General features: G+C 46.6%; 1 protein-coding gene across 1 annotated transcript; it reads right to left on the reverse strand.

The window, feature by feature from the left end:
• Positions 1-325: 325 nt before the first annotated feature.
• On the reverse strand, positions 326-18,850 carry LOC114910684 (cysteine-rich motor neuron 1 protein-like). The gene is made up of 10 exons (XM_029252766.1): positions 18,794-18,850; positions 18,343-18,457; positions 15,247-15,375; positions 15,016-15,049; positions 11,189-11,310; positions 3,717-3,958; positions 3,222-3,429; positions 2,525-2,743; positions 482-670; positions 326-333 (listed from the first exon to the last, which is right to left on the reverse strand). Exons 1-10 carry the CDS (start codon positions 18,848-18,850, stop codon positions 326-328), a joined length of 1,323 nt encoding a protein of 440 aa, XP_029108599.1.
• Between the last annotated feature and the right edge of the window lie 875 nt (positions 18,851-19,725).

Genomic DNA, 19,725 nt, shown 5'->3' on the forward strand with positions numbered 1-19,725 from the left:
TCTGTCACCTTATAGAAGCCTGTAGGCAGAGGTAATTAAAGCTGAAAAGTGATGGAAGAAGCATGTGATTTTAAAAGGAGTGTTTTTAAAAATAAATACTCTTCTCATTCCGTTCTGGATACATCCACCGTTTTAATCCAAGGTCTAGCTGTCCATTGGCATTAAGATCAGATTTAATTTGGAACATTATAAGAATATATGGGAATATAAAAACTGCCAGGTACTTTTCGTATTATTTCTATATACTTTTGGCAGCTAATTTGATTTTTAAATGAAGCCTAAACTATCATGGTCCATCTTTACATTGTTATAAGTGATTATAGATCTACAGTGCTACATGGAAGCAGATCTAAGAATTCATATAAGCTTATGATGCCATTTTAGTTAAATCACACTTTTTCAATTGCCTAAAAGGCAACTTTGAACCTGACCACCCATTACTGCCTGAGGTGCAAGTACGTTGTATGCTTTCCACACTTACCAGGACACACGGGGCAACAGCGCCCCGACTGGGTGGGCTCCCGACACAGCGGGGTGGGGCAGCTCACAGTGGAGCACAGTGTCTGGCCCTGCAGGCAGTAGCAGTGCGTGCAGCCGTCAACATTCCAGCGTTCCTCGTCCGCATATATCTTCCCATTGAAGTGGCACACGGCTGGTGAAACAGTGTCCCCTGCAAGAGATTGGAAAAGGTACTCAAAAAATGGTCAATAAATGTAAAGAAGTTAAATATTGGAGGCAGAGGTAATTAACTGTCCCACCCAGTATTGTATCCAATAATACTGAGAGGGATAGTGGTGCAGTGAGTAGCACTGCTGTCTCACAGCGCCTCGGGACGTGGGTTTGATCCCCGCTCAGTCTGTGTGGAATTTGTATGTTTTCCCCCTGTTTGTGTGGCTTTCCTCCCACAGTCCAAAAACATACTGTTCAGGTTCACCTGTAGTGTGTGAGTGACACAGAGAGTGTGTTCCACTGATGTATGGATGAGTGACACATTGTAAGTAGTGTATCTAGCAGTGTAAGTCACCTTGGAGAATAAGGTGTGTGGGCTGAAAACACTACATAGAGTTCACTGGCAACTGCTTTGGAGAAAAGTGTCTGCTAAATACACACACACACACACACATTTTCAGAACCGCTCGTCCCATACGGGGTCGCGGGGAACCGGAGCCTACCCGGCAACACAGGGCGTAAGGCCGGAGGGGGAGGGGACACACCCAGGACGGGACGCCAGTCCGTCGCAAGGCACCCCAAGCGGGACTCGAACCCCAGACCCACCGGAGAGCAGGACCGTGGTCCAACCCACTGCGCCACCGCACCCCTCCGTCTGCTAAATAAATAAATGTAAATATTACTGTATAAGAGTCAATGTAAACTTTGTTTCTTTTAACCATTATATTGATTGATGTTTCACGAATATTACTCTTCTTATTATTCTAAAGATTAGCTGTTAGTCTTAAATGACTTTTTCCATCTAAGGTGGCATGGTGGTGCAGCTGGCAGTACTGGTGCCTCACAGCGCCTGGGCTGTACATTTTCTCCCTGTGTTTGCATGAGTTTCCTCTAGCTGCTGTCATTTCTTTTCTCATTCACATCCTAAAGACATGCGTCTTTCACATTCTTTGTTTCTGGGATAGGCTCTGGACCATCACGTCCCTGCACTGGACAAGTGGTGAGTAAATGAATGCCATCTGGCATGATGTAGACTTTTCTCAGCCTTATTCTGCACAAGAAGCAAAGATAGTAAGTATAATTTCAATAGACAGCTGGTAACCATCTGAATGTGAGAAAAACCTTACATATTTCCGCTGGTAATATTACAAAACAGGCTTAAAGTACAGAGTACATTTTACTAAGATTCAAGTTTCTCCTCTCTTACCATCCTAAATAATTTCCATATCTTTTTTAAAATTTCTTCAGTTAATTTTCTTTAAAGGCTCTTAATTATGTAGACTTTAATTACAAGACAGGCAGTTTTTTTTTTCCACACATCACTTTAAACTACAGTGCTGCTTCAAAGTATGTGAACCCTATGGTCATGATTCTTGTATAAAATATTAAAAGCTTAAGATAAACTTATGAAATGAATAAATGATTATGATTTACATACCTGATTCTACTTACCTATTTGGTTTAATGAATGCAACTTGGGGTTCACTTGTTTTTACACCTGCACTACTTCTGTGTTTCTACTACACACGATTTCCTCTAAAGCAACATATGGAATTGGTCATTTTACATCTGCTTCTCATTAAATAATTTCATGGTGAAACTAAGGGACATAAGGGCTTCACATTTCAAGCAGCACTTTATATGCTGAGAACTGTTAAGAAGTACTTTCAAGAAGTATCTTTTGCATCTTTCATCCCTCTCTTGACAGTGGGAGCTACACAAAACGTGGTGAATGGCAGTAAAGATATACTGGTGAAATCAAAGGTTTCATTGTGCACATATATCTACCTGTCCTCTGACCGCCTCGCCTTTGCTTCTTCTTGTTTCTAAAGACACCTAAAGCTCCACAGCTCACCTAGACAGTAGGGACAGCACTGGCCCTTGTGCAGCACGGCTTTGGTGCAGCCGACTAGGGGGCAGGACTCCGGGAAGCATTTGATGGCTCCATCCAGGCAGACACAGCTGGAGCATGGGTCCAGTCTCCAGGACTGTGCTTCGAGGAATACACTCCCCCACTGGTCTCTGCAATAACCAGGTGAGCTTCTGTTGATGGGGATTGGCGGACCAGGCTCAGCTGGAACAGAGTCCAGAGAGAGAGATACCAGTACATGCAAGGCATTCTCAATCAACACAAACATATGTAAAACTTCACCAAAACTGGTCCTCACAGATAGATTGACCATTTATTAAGTTAGTTGACACGTTTCTTGAAAACAACTCACAATGTCAAGGTACCTGCGATTATTTACACATTTATATAGCTGGGTAAGTTTTTTCTGGAGCAATTCAGGGTAAGAACTGATCAAGGGTGCTACAGCAGTAGGTGAAATTTAAGCCTTTGAATCTAAAGCCAACAACTCTATGCAGTGCTAATACTGCATACAAATTAAATTTGTACTAGATATTGCCATCCTATGATGGACTGGTGTTCCGTCCAGGGTGTACGCTGCTCAGAACAAAGTGGTTATTGAAATTGGATGGATGTACTACACATTGCTTTGCCAGGTTATATGGTATTAATATAACAGGTTGAACAAGAACAGAATGTGTACCTGGGCACTGCGGGCAACAGGAATCCTGTGTCCTGATTGGATTTTGACAAAGTAGGGCGGGGCATGTCTTGGTCTCACACAACACCTTCCCGACTAGACAGATACACTGGGTACAAGAATCCAAGCTCCAGGTCTTGCCCTCTGCAAAGTGGTCCCCTTCTGACATCAGGCAAACAGCTAGGTTCTTTGCATCTCCTCTGTGAGATGTCTGAGAGGTCTGAAGATCATCTTAAATGTCACACAGCACACAAAGTTCATGGTGAAAACACTGCCAGCTCACATTTTGACACAGCTTTGTCCTTCGGTATAAGACTGAGTTATAGACTAGCTCCTGCAGTCCACATCATCAACAAGACATCACAGTGACCAAGACAGATATTAAAGAAGATTTCACTTAAAATTCACAAAATGAGCCTTTACACAAACTGTAATAAAATTGCTATGGTTCAAAATGGACTGAAGGAGCAATACAATTGTCAGGTACTGTCAATAGACCGGAGTCCTGTTGCAGTAGGGTGACTCACGAGGACAGGAAGGGCAGCAGTGGCCAGGTTGGATGATGGGGGTGGCACAGGCTGTGGCGGGACAGGAGATCAAGGAGCACATCTCCTGCCCATTGTGACAGTAACACTGGCGGCAGCCGTCATTCCACATCTCTCCTTCAGCATGCCGATGGCCATCAACTGACAGACAGGAGCTTACTTCAGTTGGAGATACGAATGAAGCAGAACTGGAGTCTAGGTAAAAACATGAAACAAAGGTATAAATGAGGCAGAACCAAGAGGAGCACAGAGGACACAGGAGCAGGATGAGAGGAGGAGCAGGCAGGGGAGAGGACCATGAAGGACTGTAAAGAAAACCTATTCTTCTTCTTTGACCATAAAGAAAAATATATTAGTAGAGAAGAAGGACCAGGAAGAGAAATATAAAAAGAATAGTGATAGAAGAAAACTAGGAAGACAGATAGGGGAAGAGGTCTAAAGGTCTCTGCTGTGTTTAGCTGTACATCCGTTTGGAGAAAAGCATCTGTAAAATGAAGAAATGTAAATGTAAGAGCATTAGAGAGGATGGAGGACATGAAAAGAACAACAGGGGCACATTCACATCTGTGTTCCTGAACTGCTGGTTATCTGCGTGATCATATCCGATCAGTCATCCTCAGTAATTAACTGCTGTCTGAAATCAACCTGCTCTTCTTCTGTGACAAACTCCAAATTGGAAAGCAAAACCAAAATCAATACATCCTTGGAAAGAAGGACAAAAAAAAAAAAAAAAAATCACTGATTATATCTTGTCTTACATAAGGCTACTGAACTTTTTCTATGCATGGGCTCCTTGAAAAAACCAACAGTATTTGGATGTAAGAGACGAGGCAGGAGACAAGAGATGCAGTTGCTGTGGGCTTTTATTTGCCCTTTGACAGGGGAGAAGGAAGGAGACGGGAAAGGGGGACCACGGAATAGGTAGGGAGAGGTTTCGTGCTGGTCGGGGGGCTGGGAGAGTCGGGTCGGTCGGGACGCGGGCGTCATCTCAGGGATCAGGTTCGGGTTCGCCTCATTCTCCTCCTCGGTCTCTTCTCCCTACTGCTGGGCACCGGGGAAGAAATAGGGAGTGAAATCAGCCCCAGCTGTGGCTGCTTTGCCCCCCGTCTCCGCTCCCTCCCCGGGCGGCCTCGGTGTGCTACACTGGAGTTCAATGATCTGCGAAGAAATGTGAAATATAAGAGAATAATTTCATAGGTAAATCTACTCACACACACACACACACACACACACACACACACACACACACACACACACACACACACAGTCTACCACCGCTTGTCCTGGGCGGGGTCACGGCAAGCCGGAGCCTAACCCAGCAGCACAGGGCGCAGGGCTGGAGGGGGAGGGGACACACCCAGGACAGGATGCCAGTTCGCCGCAAGAGACCCCAAGCAGAACCCCAGACCAACTACAGAGCAGGCCCCGGCCAAACCTGCTGCACCACCATGCCCCCCTAGGTAGATCTAGTTTGGACCAAAATTCTTTTATTTCTTGTGAACAAAGTCAGCGCAGACAGTGCTCCATTATTTGTGTTTGTCATTCATTCTGTACCACACAGTGCTGTGTTAACCTCAGCTTTGCACTGGTCTCTTATTTGCTATAATCCCCCCTAATGACCTAGGGCAAGATCATGGAAAATGGAATTTCTGTGACAAAAAAATAAAAAGTCATATTCAAAACTTACCATACTGTATCATAACAGTCATATTAAAGTAAAGTCAGTCAGTGTCATGACCACACCTCAACCAGGAGCACCTGGTTTCAATCAGAGCACTCAGCTATAAAAACACTTCTCATCCTCTTCCCAGTTGCAGACTCTAACTTGAGGCAAGTGTCCCTCTGCATTCTCAAATCCACCTCATTTTGCAGTCTCCAAGTCCTGTTTGTTATCATTCCCCAGTCCTGCTCCATGTCTCTTTGGTAAACAACCTCCCGCCTTGTTCCCCAACCACAACTTTAAATCCTTGCCTCTGTTGAGTTTGCCGATCGACCGACCATTCGCCCGTCCCCAACCACGAGAACATGTCTACTCCTTTGGCTCTGAATAAACAATCCTGCACTTGGGTCCAGCCTCCTCCACTTCCTCTGTTTGCCATGGCAGTCAGGAGGTACACACACACACACACTTTCAGAACCGCTTGTCCCATACGGGGTCACGGGGAACCGGAGCCCAACCCGGCAACTCAGGGCGTAAGGCCAGAGGGGGAGGGGACACACCCAGGACGGGACACCAGTCCGTCGCAAGGCACCCCAAGCGGGACTTGAACCCCAGACCCACCGAAGAGCAGGACTGTGGTCCAACCCACCGCGCCACCGCGCCACCGCACCCCCTCAGGAGGTACATATAACAAATAACACTGGACTATGTTGTCTTGCATATTGCTGTAGGTAAGGGGATCTGCCAAAATAAGTAATTATCAATCATCAATCAATAAAATAAGCAATAACATAATAAGTCAGAATAATTTTGTTCTGATCAATAAGAAATAAAATAAGTAACTATATAATAATAAAGTAATGCACAAAAGGAGCCAGGCTCCTTTTCTGGGATGTCATATCTAAGAAATGCAAGGTGGTAGTGTTGCCCAATTAGGAAGTTGAAAGGGGGCAAGAAAATAGCTTTCAAAAGCACAGGAAGTAGCTGTTGTAATAAAACGAGAACAGGACCTGATCTAAAGAATGGGTAAATTTCCACACTACAACAAAGACAAGAGGAATAGAATAAATTTAATAGCTGAGTTGGAGGAAAATAGCTGAGACCTCTTTGGGGGAAGTAATTAAATAGATAGGTTAAGGGAATGAAGGAAAAGAAATCAAAGGTCAAGATGAAGAAGGGGTAGAGTGGTAAAACAGACAGCTGGCATAAATCACATAATGATAGCCAGTGACCTCTCCACTGACAAAGAAAACACACAAATATGAGAGACAACCATTCCCCATCAAAGAGACAGCAAACGAACCACACTTACACCGCAGCAGCACTCACCTCACCAATGAAACCAATGCACTTGTGTCTGTACTGACAGTTGACAGACAACCAAAAACAGACAGATGAGTGCAAACAAACGACAATGGAGCACAGACAACAGGCCACCCCAAACAGCTCAAGAGCACTCTGTCACGGTGTTTCCCCGGGGCGGGTGCGTCGAACCCAAGCACGGAGCAGAGGAAGCTGGTTCAAGGGGCGATCCGTAAGACATGGTCGAGGAGGCAGGCATTGGTAACCAATGTGCGCACGTAGTCCGAAGGGAGAATCCGAGAGGCATAATTCAAAGACAGGCAAGGAGTTGAGGCAGACCAGGGAGTCAATCACGAGGAGCAGGACAAGGAGCGATTACTAGGAGCGTGAGTGAGTAACGAGGCTGAAACAAGGTTCCACAGCTTCCTAAGGTCCGGGCTGCCCTTTTATGTGCCTGGAGCCTGATCAGCCGCAGGTGTTGCTTGTCGCCGAGTTCATGGGCGTTACAGTGGGGATGGTAACTCGATGTGAGACTTACAGAGACGCCTAGTTTCTTCCAGAATGCCTTCCACAAACCGGGACGTGAACTGGGGACCCCTGTTGGACACAATGTCTTCAGGCAGACCAAAGAGACGAAACACGTGGAGGAAGAGAAGTTCGGCAGTCTCCATGACCGTTGGAAGCTTGGGAAGGGACACCAGATGGAAAGCCTTAGAAAAACGATCGACAACAGTCAGGATTGTGGTCTTACCATCTGAGGCGAGTAAATCCACGAGGAAGTCCAAGGCTATGTGGGACCAGGGACGGTTTGGTACAGGCAGGAGCTCAGGAATCCCACAGGCTTCTGGTTTGACGACTTGGCTTGCGCGCATACCTGGCATGCCCGAATGTAATCCTGGGTGTCCTCTTGCAAGGACGGCCACCAGAAATGCCTCTGGAGGAGAGCTTAGGTCTTGCTGTACCCAGGGTGGCCGGAGGGCGGATGGTCATGCGCCCATTGTAGGATGGTGGCTCTCATCATGGGGGGTACGTATTGTTTGCCTGCGGGTTTACCTGGAGGCTCGGGATCCATGGCTTGGGCTCTGGCTAGGTCTTGGTTAAAATCCCATTGTACCGGTGCCACAATACAAGACCGAGTCAAGATGTATTCAGGTCCCCGTTCTTGTGGCTCCCGGACGTACATGCGGGAGAGGACGTCTGCCTTGGTGTTTTTGCTACCTGGCCGATAGGAAACAGTAAAGTTAAACTGGTGAAGAAGAGAGCCCACCTGGCTTGTCGGGGGTTGAGGCGCTTTGCCTTTTGCAGATATTCCAGGTTCTTGTGGTCTGTAAGGACAACAAATGGGTGGTGAGCCTCTTCCAGCCAGTGCCTCCACTCTTCGAGAGCCATCTTGACTGCCAGGAGCTCTCGGTTTCCGATGTCGTAATTCCTCTTGGCCCGGGACATCTTCCTTGAGAAGAAGGCGCAGGAGTACAGTTTAGGGGGATCTCCCTGGCATTGAGAAAGCACGGCTCCTATCCCAGTTTCCAAAGCATCCACCTCCACCACAAACGGGACCTCAGGATCGGGATGGCGGAGAATGGGTGCTGTCGTGAACCTTCCCTTCAGGGTATCGAAGGCGTGTTGCGTGTCATTTGTCCAGGTGAGTCTGGTCATTTTCAAAGAGGTGAGGCTTGTCAGAGGAGCGGCCAGAGTACTAAAGCCCCAGATGAAACGGCGATAGAAATTAGCAAAACCTAGGAACCGTTGTAAGGCTTTTACCATAGTGGGTCTTGGCCACTGGAGTACTGCCCTGAACTTTTCGGGGTCTATGGCCACCCCTTCTCGGCTGAGAATGAAACCTAAGAAGGCGATCTGTTTTCGGTGGAAACTGCATTTCTCACCTTTGACGAAAAGTCTATTTTGCAGCAGTTGCTGGAGGACTTGACGAACTAAGGCCACATGTTCTTCCATGGAAGGGGAATAAATCAGAATATCATCTAGATACACCAGGATTCCTTGGTTAATGAGCTCCCAGAGAATGTGATTTACAAAAGCCTAGAAAACACTGGGAGCATTGGCTAAACTGAAAGGCATTCCCAAATATTCATATTGTCCAAGGGCGGTGCTGAAAGCTGTCTTCCATTCATCCCCCTCACGTATCCTGACCAGGTTGTAAGCACTGCGCAGGTCCAATTTTGTGAACCACTGGGCACGGTGGACCTGCTCCAGTGCTGCGGTAATCAGTGGCAGGGGATGGGGGTACTTGACGGTGATACTGTTGAGTCCACGATAATCGATACATGGGCGGAGGCCCCCGTCCTTCTTCTCGATGAAGAAGAACCCCGCCGCAGCAGGGGAAGTGGAAGGCTGGATGATCCCCGCTGCGAGGGCCTCGTAGATGTATTGTTGCATAGCCTGTTGCTTCGGAATGGAGAGCAGGTAGACCCGGCCCCGAGGTGGTGTTGTTCCCGGGAGGAGATCTATGGCGCAGTCCCAGGGATGATGTGGAGGGAGGACAACAGCCTGTTCTTTTCTGAATACCTCCGCCAGGTCTCGATACACGGGAGGAATGTGTACCTGTTGGAGAGGGTCAGCACATTCGACAGACGTAGCTCTACACGGGACACATAAACAGGCCTTCCCACATTGTGGGTCCCAGGACACCAGGTCCCCTGTGCTCCACTTGAAAACTGGGTCATGCAGGGCGAGCCAAGGGAAACCTAGAATAACTGGGGTTTTAGGAGCAGGAATCAGATAGAAGCGTAGTTGTTCTTTGTGAGCAACCCCCACAGCCAAATGGAGCGGTTGTGTCTGGGAGTCGACGTAACCTTTCCCCAAAGGCTGTCCATCAAGAGCAACTACTTTCATCCGGACTTTACATGGGGGACAGGGAGAACCGTGAGATTTAGCAAAGCCGACATCCATAAAGCAGCCGGCTGCCCCCGAGTCAACCAAAGCTGAGGTCTCAGCTGAATGTTGTCCCCAGGAAATGACTACAGGTACGGACAGGCAGTTGCAACGAAGAGTACCACTCAACCGGCGGGTCAGGTCGGATCAGGCATTTGGCCCAGAGATGTCCTGGTTCTGCACAGTAGAGGCAGAGCCGACCCTGTAAGCGGCGCTGTCTTTTGCTGGTGGTGAGGCGGCCTTTGCAGAGGTGAAGGGAGTTAATCCCCTTGCTCGGAGGGCAGTGGTTATCTGGAACCTGCATGCGGACCTCTCTCTCCCTGCCTTGATTGTCAAGTGCTACAGCTGCCGCGATGTACTGGTCAAGGGTCCATGTCTCGCCTCTGAATACAAGTTCTTTGCGCAGCCTGGGGTTCAGCCCCCGTCCAAAACAGGCGCGCAAGGCGTTTCGATCCCACTCACTCTTCTCCGCGAGGATCCGGAAGTCCACCACATAGTCTGACACGGGACGATCACCCTGGGTTAGGTCTATGAGGCGTTCGCTGGCCATCAGGTCTGGGCAGGGAAGCCTGAACACTGCCTGAAAAAGGTCTTTGAACTCCTCATATTTAAGTAGGGAACACGCCCCCATGCGGCACTGGCAGTGGCCCAGTCAAGTGCTCGGCCAGACAGGAGGGAAATTATGTAAACAATGCGACTTCGATCAGAATAGTAGACGTGGAGCATACTAGAAAACATGAGTTCACACTGCAACAAAAAGCCTGTACAACGAGCGGGTGTACCGGGGGGTCATGGGACTGTAGTGCGGTATTGACGGAGATGTGTTTGGGAGGTTAGGCGCTGCAGGAGAGGTTGCGAACAGTGCGCAGACGTCAACCGCGGTTTTCAGGGCGCTTACCACTCCATTGTAGGCGGTTATTAGTTTGGTGAGCGTTCATTCCATCCCCTCCAGACGTGCCTCACAAGCGTCTAATACCGCCAGTGCTTGGTCCAGCTCCGCTGGGTCCGCAGTTTGGGCGGAACCTTCTGTCACGGTGTTTCCCCGGGGTGGGTGCGTCGAACCCAAGCACGGAGCAGAGGAAGCTGGCTCAAGGGGCGATCCATAAGACATGGTCGAGAAGGCAGGCAAGGGTAACCGATGTGCGCACGTAGTCCGAAGGGAGAATCTGAGAGGCATAATTCAAAGACAGGCAAGGAGTCGAGGCAGACCAGGGAGTCAATCACGAGGAGCAGGACGAGGTTCCGCAGCTTCCTAAGGTCCGGGCTGCCCTTTTATGCGCCCGGAGCCTGATTAGCCACCGGTGTTGCTTGTCGCCGAGTTTGTGGGCGTGACACACTCAAACGAATGATGCAAACAGATGACAAACAAGTACAAATACAGTCATTCATCTCTACACCAACATGGAACAGATGAGTAAAGGTAACAGATGTGTACAGATACCAGTTACTCACCTCTATACAGACAAACGTGACAGAAAAGCATTCTAATCTACAGTAACAAATATATGTTGAACAAGCAAACAACAGAGGACAGATGACATATGATGGACCTGCGCAACCCGACAACCACTCACCTGTACAGTGACAAGTGAAGCAGCATCGGTTGCTGAGACGGAGACCTCCAGGACAGGCCTTGTCGCACTTTTCTTCCATGCATGTCTTACAATGACAGACCTCGCACCAACGTCTGCTTGTTCTGTGCACAATCCATATTAGCCAATGGCAGACAACGTACCAGAAAGAAGATCAGAACAATGTTTAACATGACCATTTTATCAGCAATTCAAATAATAACCAGCTAGCTCTTCAGCTGTTGGTTAATAAAGATGCTTAATGTAAATCAGTACATTTCTAGTTGTTTAAAGTAGGAAGTAAAATTGTAAGAGATTGAATTATTTCAATAAGCATCTGCAAAATAGCTAAATAAATTGTAAAAGTAAATATAATACATTCATAAAATAACACTAGCACAGGAAAACACATGGCAGATGTCTGGGCTTAAACGGGACAGGACCCATGTGCCCAGTGTGAATGCCCAGAGCATTAAAAGCTAACTAAAGTCTGACTCCTCATAAAATCATGGCTAATCAAGGATTTCAGCAATTTCGGTTAGCACCAAAGACACAGAAGAAGGAGAGGTCAAGCCTGGAAGTCTCTGTTTGATGTCTAAGGAGTTTGGCTCCTTAATGTGACTGAAGCGACCTATTAACGTGCTTGAGAAATCCAACAGCTTAAGGTCTCCTGTGTGGCCCATTGTTTCCATTGTTTGCAATGAACATGAGCTCAGCTGAATCTAATGATGCAAAAGTTTGTGAATGAAGATGGAATAAGCAATAGGTTGGTGGCTATACCCACCAGCTCCACCCTCTTTGGTTCTTATCTCATAAATAATGACACCTTTAAAGCAACCAGGTGATCTTTGCTCCTACAAGTCTATTAATGAGGTATCGGGAGGTATTTCTGTTGTGTTGAATATCAATGGACTAGGCAGATAGGAGATGATGCTGAGCTAATGAATGATTCAGGTGGATGCTACTGCACCTGACCCTAAACTGAAAGTATTAACAGAAAATAATCAATTTGTTCAGGGGGATTAAAGAGAGAATCATAACAACTGCCTAGGTATTTTCTTTCATATTGGCTGAGGAAAGTAATGGGTGGCAGTGGTACAATGAATTTCAAGTGTTACTTGCACTTGTATGCCCCAACCAGACTGCTGTACTTCTCCATCTCTGGCTGCTTGGTGATCCCAAGCACAAGAGGTCCAAAATCAAAAGAGATTCAGTTCTGGATTCAATGTAACAGAATTACACCCCTCTCTGCTCTCTCTACACTCAAGAAGGATTTCAAAAAACACCTCTTTTGGACTCACTGTCTACTATAAAAATGTATACTGTTTCACATGATGGTATGGTGTCTCCTTCTGCTGAAGTTATGTACTTTTTTGTGTTGTTCTCTAAGATGTACGCAACTTTGGTGAAAAATGTCTGCTAAATTAATAAATGTAAATGTATATAACATCGGGGAACCGGAGCCTAATGTGTGTGTGTGTGTGTATATAACATTGTCATAAATAATCATGACAACTGTTGATAAAGAGTGACATATGCGGTACCAGTCAAAAGTTTTATCCTATACAAGAATTACCCAGGCAGCGCAGGTGTCCTCGCACTTTTGACTGGTCCTGTAAGTTGAAATTTATAGCTGAGATGACCCAGTAAAGTGGGTTTCTATAGTCATTGTACTAAGTGTAAGCGATAGAGATAAAAAGATTCTCACTGAAAGCCACAAGAGCAGTCCTTTCTGCAGGCTGGCAAACTGCAGCGGCCTGGGTGTGTCCTGCAGCGGCACACCACACAGCTTTTGGATTCATCCTGTGTATCCAGGTGGCAGCCAGTGGTGCACCTTTGGATCAATACCTCGCACAGGGTTTCATCTGGGCAAACACAGGACAGCATTATACTGCAAAGGAGGAAACAGGTAGCACATGCATTGTATTTATGGGTCATGGTATTTTAGTGGCCTCAGGTATACCATTTTATATGCATAAATGTTTAAATACATAGTGTTCTAAAAGCATCTTTTTTATGCAATACACACTAACAAAGAATAACCCTCCTCTGAAGTAAGGCTTTATAACTGGCCCAAGCTAAGAGAAGGACGGTAGCTGAGAAGAAAGTGGTCTTGAGTTGGTGGAAATACAGTAAGGAAGGGTCACTTCAAACACGGTCAAGTATTGTAGGGGTCAGAGCTGATGTCTTGTATTCAGATTCAGTTACCGGCTGTCCCGTTCCACTTCAGTTGGGGGACAGCCGGTAGCGTAATGCTACTGCCTTTGCATCCAAAGACTGCAGGTTTGATTCCCCACCTCTGGCTGTAGCACCCTTGAGCAATGTACTTACCCTAAATTGCTCCAGTAAAATTACCCAGCTGTATAAATGGGAAAGTAATTAACTGTAACATTAGCACTGTAAATCATACACATTGTCTGAACTGCTTGTCCCATATGGGATTGCAGGGAGCCAGAGCCTAACCTGGCAATACAGGGTGTAAAGGTGGAGGGGGAGGGGACACACCCAGTATGGGACACCAGCCTGTTACCAGGCACCCCAAGCGGGACTCAAACCTCAGACCCACCGGAGAGCAAGACCCGGTCCAACCCATTGTGCCACCACGCCCCTGCACTGTAAGCCACTTTGGCGAAATGTTTCAGTTAAATAAATAAATGGAAATGTTACCACTTCTCGGTGTAGACCCCAACAGTAAGGTACTTACCCTAAGTTGCTCTAGTAAGTATTACCCAGGTAAACTAATAAAACACTAAGGTGCTTTGAAGAAGTGTGTGAGTTCCATATACAGTATAAATGCAATGTAGATAACAGGCATCTCTCTATTTATGAACGTTCTTTTTCTTGTATTTCAGTGTAAAAGCTCTTGGCTTTTGATAGCTAATTTTTGATTTATGGAACAAATATATGTATTTGGTGAGTCCGGAAACATTTGAAGTTCACTCTAATCACTCTGTCAGTTAGTGAGGTAGGAATGTGAGTGTGTTGCTTTGAGAAAGGGGCATTATGAAAAGTGTATGAAATTCCACAAGAGTATCCGTTGGGCATATTGGGTGTTTTGTTTAACTGAATGACTGCAGAGACAGCAGAGCAATTAGCAGAAGAAGTTGATGGCTTTTTGGGTTATGCTCATTTTAGCAGCATGTGCAGTTTTATTATTGTTCTATAAAAAATAAACACAAGAAACAGGATATGCTCAGTGGATCCCTACTTGGTTTATTGCTTATCCTGCAGAGAACTGATCAATAAAAACGAAAACTGCGAAATACCCTGGAGCTGTGAACCTAAGTGTTTTTTATTGTGCTGAAATCATAGATTCATAGTTATGATGGTGTTTTACAATGTTTTAGTGTTTTTGGATGGCCTGGGAGCGCATTATTACTTTCCCATTTAAAATAATAGGAAATAGGTTTTCGGTATCCAAAGTTTTAATATCTGCAGTGTTTTCGGGAATACATTCGTTTCGTATATTGAGAAATGTCTCTACTACATTTTTGAAAAGGATGAAGAATGGTAAGTATACAGCGTGTAAAAGCATTACTTTTTCAATGAGTTCTGTGTTTGACTTATTTCACAAAAATTTTATGTGATTTATCTTTGCTCTTGCCATTATTGCCAAACATTTAATATTATTCCGATATTTTAATTCTCCTTTTCTGCCTTTTACTTTAAGGTTGCATGCAAGTTGAGGTTCTATACAGAGCAGCAGTATTTGGTACAATATGAATTGCACAGTAGCTGAGACAACTCCACAAATTTCTCTGTCGAGCTATGATACATTTTGAAATTTAATATAACTCAGTTGTTAAATTTAGCAGTAAAAATAGTTCTACCTCCTGCTGGTATCCTGAGGCTCTCTGGCCTGAACTTAAAACACAGAGATGTGGTCCAGTGTGAACGTCCACCCCCATGGGTCAACAGAGGCAATCATTTGCATGTAAAACACAATAATTTAAAGGCTTAAAAAGCAGCCTGGCTTCTGATTACAGCCCAAGACAGCACACTCCCTGAAGGGTCCAGGGAATAGAAAATTCACAAGTGGCTAAATGTAGATGAGTTCTCACTGGTCTGGCAAAAGCAGGTGGGACATCCATTTTGGTCCAGGTGGAAGCCGCGGATGCAGTTGGCCTCGGACAGCGTACAGTTGTTCGTGGCATCACTGGCAGGGGGCGCCGGAGTGACACTGTTGGGCTCTAGAGAGTGGAGAAAAAGCACAAAACATACAGGCTACAGAGTTTCTGAAGGGGACTCACTTAATTTTGGTGCACTTTCCCATGAGCGTGATAATTCTTGTTGATCCCAGTGAAAGCGAGCACTGATTTATTTCCGTGGTGCGTGCCGCCAAACCGCCCGTACGCCTTCTCGCCAAAATGGCACAGTAGCTTGTTTTGACTAGCATGCTCCAGGAGAGCGCTGCCTGACAAACAATCGACGGGAAAATAGCATAATGTGCTTTACGAGATAGCACGTGCATTGAAAAAAAAAAGAAAAACAGCATCAAAGAGGTGCTTCAATGCATTTTCCATGTTATTTATGCATTATCAAGCAATTTGCAGGCCCCTATTGTACAACAGACACTTCCCATTATCTGTGAGTCCATAACAATGAAACACTGAGAGACGAGAATGGAATGTGGAATAAATGATGGATATGCAGTAACACTGATTAAAAGCTGTCAAATTTTAGTGTAAACAGAATTAGTTATAACCATACAGCACGCATTTTGATTTCACCCTTCCTATCCGGTTGTTGAAAGACCTCCTTTTGCGTTGCACATAAACAACCTCTGAGGTTCCCCTTTCCACGTCTGTTCACAAAGCTTCTTCAGCAGCAGGCCAGCAGGAAGCAGAATCCCTGAGCAGCGTGGAGGGATTGCAGCCATGTTTCACAGCCACATGTTTCATGATGGGGGACCCTGGAGAGTATTGCAGAGCTGAGCCAAAGGCATGAATAAAATTGCCAGAACGCACGTGTTCGGGTCACAGACTTGGGATCGCAGTGTCAAAGTGGGACAACAGGGGAACTTCCATGCCACCATCATCGTGACAAATTCCCGGCCAAATTCTCCTGCAATGGCTGTCACTGGCTGTCACCCTGCCTTGAGAGATTGTTAAATGTAAAACTAAAGACAGAGGATGCAATGACAGGAGGTGCAAGGAGGGCTGTAACCAGGTGTAAAAAATCCTGCCCTCTCTCAGAGTCAAAGGGGGCCACGACAGGACCTGGCTACCATCCAGGCTTGACCTCTGTGCCACTGCCAGAAGCTGAACCTGTACCTTTCCTGCCCTGTTTGCAGAGGTCACCACTGGATCAGCTCAAAGGAACCTGAACTGCTGCCAAGCCATGTACACAGTGACAGTGACTTTCTTCGATTAATCTCTAGTACAAAAACCATTGCGTTGGTGTCACGAAAGGCCCCATCTAGACAGTCAGGCCTGCTATTCCCAACAGATGCTCATGGGCAATGGACATGATTGCTTTCCCCTGCTTCTAAATCATGTGGTGTTGTTTAACTGTACAGTTACATGACTCACAAAGGGGAAAAGGATCATACATTCATCGCACACTGACAAAGAGCCAGTGTAATTCTCTTCTGAAGTATGGCTTTATAACCAGCCCACGCTAAGAGAAGGATGATAGCGGAGAAAAAAAAGATGCCGAAACACAATAAAGAAAGGTCAGTCCAAGTATGATCAGCAGTTCCAAGTAGAATAGTGGAGGCCATTTCCGAAACATCACAGGTAGTTGGTGGACAGTGTTGTGGATTCACAAGTGGTCTGTTGGGAAACATGACAACAGTATGAGTCATTAAAATGCATCAAACCAGCTAAGATACAATCCATTAAAGTAACAATACTAGATAAACAAATAGCTCATAGAATAGTAAATGCACAATTTAGTAATAAATTTGGCCATTAAATAAATGTAAAATTTTGTGTACTGTGTTTGTGTATAGTCTTTCTCCACCCTACAGATGTAATGTGTGTGTGTGTGTGTGTGTGTGTGTGTGACACAAATTCTCATAATTTGAAGACCTAATTGTCATTAGTTTCAATGGGAAAACTTTTTATGTGTTCCCAAACCCCAAAACTGACTCTCATTTACGCTAAAATAACAACAAATCAAATGTCATAAAAATGAACTCAAATACTTCAACAGTTAACATTAGTTAACATAAGAAGGCAGTTTCCATCCATTACTTACTCTATGATGCTGTATGGCTGTTTTACATGCTTTCGCTCAGCTCTTTCCTACCAAAGCATTGGTTTCCTTTAGCCAAAAACTGTGTCTAACCCTGTCACTGTATAAACAAGGCATATGCTGTAATAAACTTGCACTTACACAAAATTAAGTAAAAAAAGACTAAACACGTTTATAGAAATATTGTGGTGCGGCGCACTCTGGGTTCAGATGGGGTGAAGAAGGACGCACAGGCAGCGTTCATAATGAACGTTTTATTAAAACACCGGCACACAGGGAAATAATGCTCTCGATCCGAGGACCCCGTTTCCTCAAGGACGTACGCCTCAAACCAGCCTATTTGCCCCCCCGAGGGCTTTTCCTTCTTTCTCCTCCCTGGCAGACGCAATCGTTCCCTTATATTACCTTTACGTCACCCAAATTCAACCACACACACATTTTCGGAACCGCTTGTCCCATACGGGGTCGCGGGGAACCGGAGCTTACCCGGCAACACAGAGCGTAGGGCCGGAGGGGGAGGGGACACACCCAGGACGGGACGCTAGTCCGTTGCAAGGCACCCCAAGCAGGACTCGAACCCCAGACTCACCGGAGAGCAGGACCGTGGTCCAACCCACTGCGCCACCACACCCCCCCCAAATTCAACCAATTACAAAAAACACATTTTCCGTTCAAACTCTTGGTAACGTGGGTCGTTACACTGCCCCCCTCAAAAAAAAACAAAACTGCAGCATCCCCACCACTGCCTCACCCAGAAATGTCCCCACTGTCTGGCGCTGACTCAAATGTGCCTCCGGTCGGGAGTGCAGGTCCTGGACACTCAGCGCTGGTTGTTGGGGCGGGGACAGTTGAAATAGCCTGCCATGGTGGCATTCCTGCGGGCCGAGGCGGCCATCCTCATCCCTTGTCCACCTAGCCTCGGTCCCAGCACAGCTCTTTCACTCGCATGTGGCACGTACCAGGCTTGGCGGCGCTCATGTAGTTTTTGGCGACCGCCTTGCGCTCCTCACAGCTGACCGGCTTTCGCGGGACTGCTGGGTCGACTCTCCACAGACACTCTGCACTCCCCCAGCTCTGTTGTCAGGGGTGAACATCCCTCTTGCGCCTGTGGTCGTCCTGTTGCACCTCTCTTTGCCCGGCCACCTTCTTTCGACAGAGGACCCAGGCAGGCCAACCGGCTTGCCGCTTATACCTCTGCCGCCTCGCCGCATGCCGAGTCTGCCACGATGCTCATAAAACTGGCTGCTTCTGATGGCGCAGCTCTCCTATTTTTGCAGCATTATTATTCGCTCAGCTGCATTGCCCTTTTTTTAGAAAGCTTGCCGGGGCTTCAAGCAGGCTGGGCGCTTGCATCAAGAGAGGGGCGATATCCCCATATGTGGGCGATTTCGCGTTTGAGGGTTCACTCACCTCGGCTACGATTCCCTGCCTCTCCGCCGGGGTACGCTGTTCCACGCCATCCAGCATGTCGCCCAACCTCTTCGGAAAAGCATCGCTCTCCCGGGGCAACTTTCCTCAGCACCCGCACTCGATAGCACTTCGCTGTCTCCTTCTGCCACTTCTATCGTAGGTGCAGGGAGACTCCACTTGACCTGCTCGCCCCCTCTCCAGCGACACCTTGCAGCTCTTTTCTGCCATCTTTGCCATAGCGTGCACTTCCCCGGGGACCCCTGGACATCTGCTCACCGCCACAGCTCTTTGGCCTTTACCCCCAGGGTCATAGGCTCTCCCACCAGACGCCATCCTTTCGCTCTGCCGGCTTTTTTCTCTGTGCCGTCTTCCCCTTCCTTGTCTTCAGTGTTCCACAGCTCCCAAATCCAGCCTCTCATCGTCCTGCCCCATCCCACTTCTGACAGCAATGGGGCACACTGAGCTCTGGGTTTGGATGGGGCAAAGAAGGACGCACAGGCAGCGTTCATGACGAATGTTTTATTAGTACACTGGCCCACAGGGAAACAATGCTTTCTTGGGTTGCGGGTTGTTACAATATTTTGTAAGTACTTATAAAAAAAATTACAAAACACCAATATACACAAAATAAATATACATATAAATGCCTCCTTCTACAAATAAATCCCTCCTTCTTTCCCCATGTTTACGTGGGTTTCCTCTAAGTGCTTCAGTTGCTTCCCGTAGTCCAAAGACTTGATATAGGGGAACTGGTGACTCTAAATAGCTCATAGTATGTATATGTCTGTCACGGTGTTCCCCCAGAGCGGATGCATCGGACCCAAGTGCAGAGCACAGGAAGCTTTGTCATGGGGCAATCCAAAAGACATGGTCGTGAAACAGGCAAAAGGTCACCGATGTATGAGCGAAATCCGATGAGAGAATCCAAGAGT

This window comes from Scleropages formosus, chromosome 1, assembly GCF_900964775.1.
Source record: "Scleropages formosus chromosome 1, fSclFor1.1, whole genome shotgun sequence".
NCBI lineage: Eukaryota > Metazoa > Chordata > Actinopteri > Osteoglossiformes > Osteoglossidae > Scleropages > Scleropages formosus.

What these genes read in the sequence shown, in the direction of transcription:
- LOC114910684 (XM_029252766.1), bottom strand. Translation starts at nt 18,850, where the DNA reads ATGCTGGATGGCGTGGAACAGCGTACCCCGGCGGAGAGGCAGGGAATC. An exon ending in CACCTGCTTTTGCCAGACCA is followed by an intron (nt 15,050 to 15,246) that starts GTGAGAACTCAT and finishes CTGTGTTTTAAG; the next exon opens with TTCAGGCCAGAGAGCCTCAG. An exon ending in CCTCAGGATACCAGCAGGAG is followed by an intron (nt 11,311 to 15,015) that starts GTAGAACTATTT and finishes GATTGTGCACAG; the next exon opens with AACAAGCAGACGTTGGTGCG.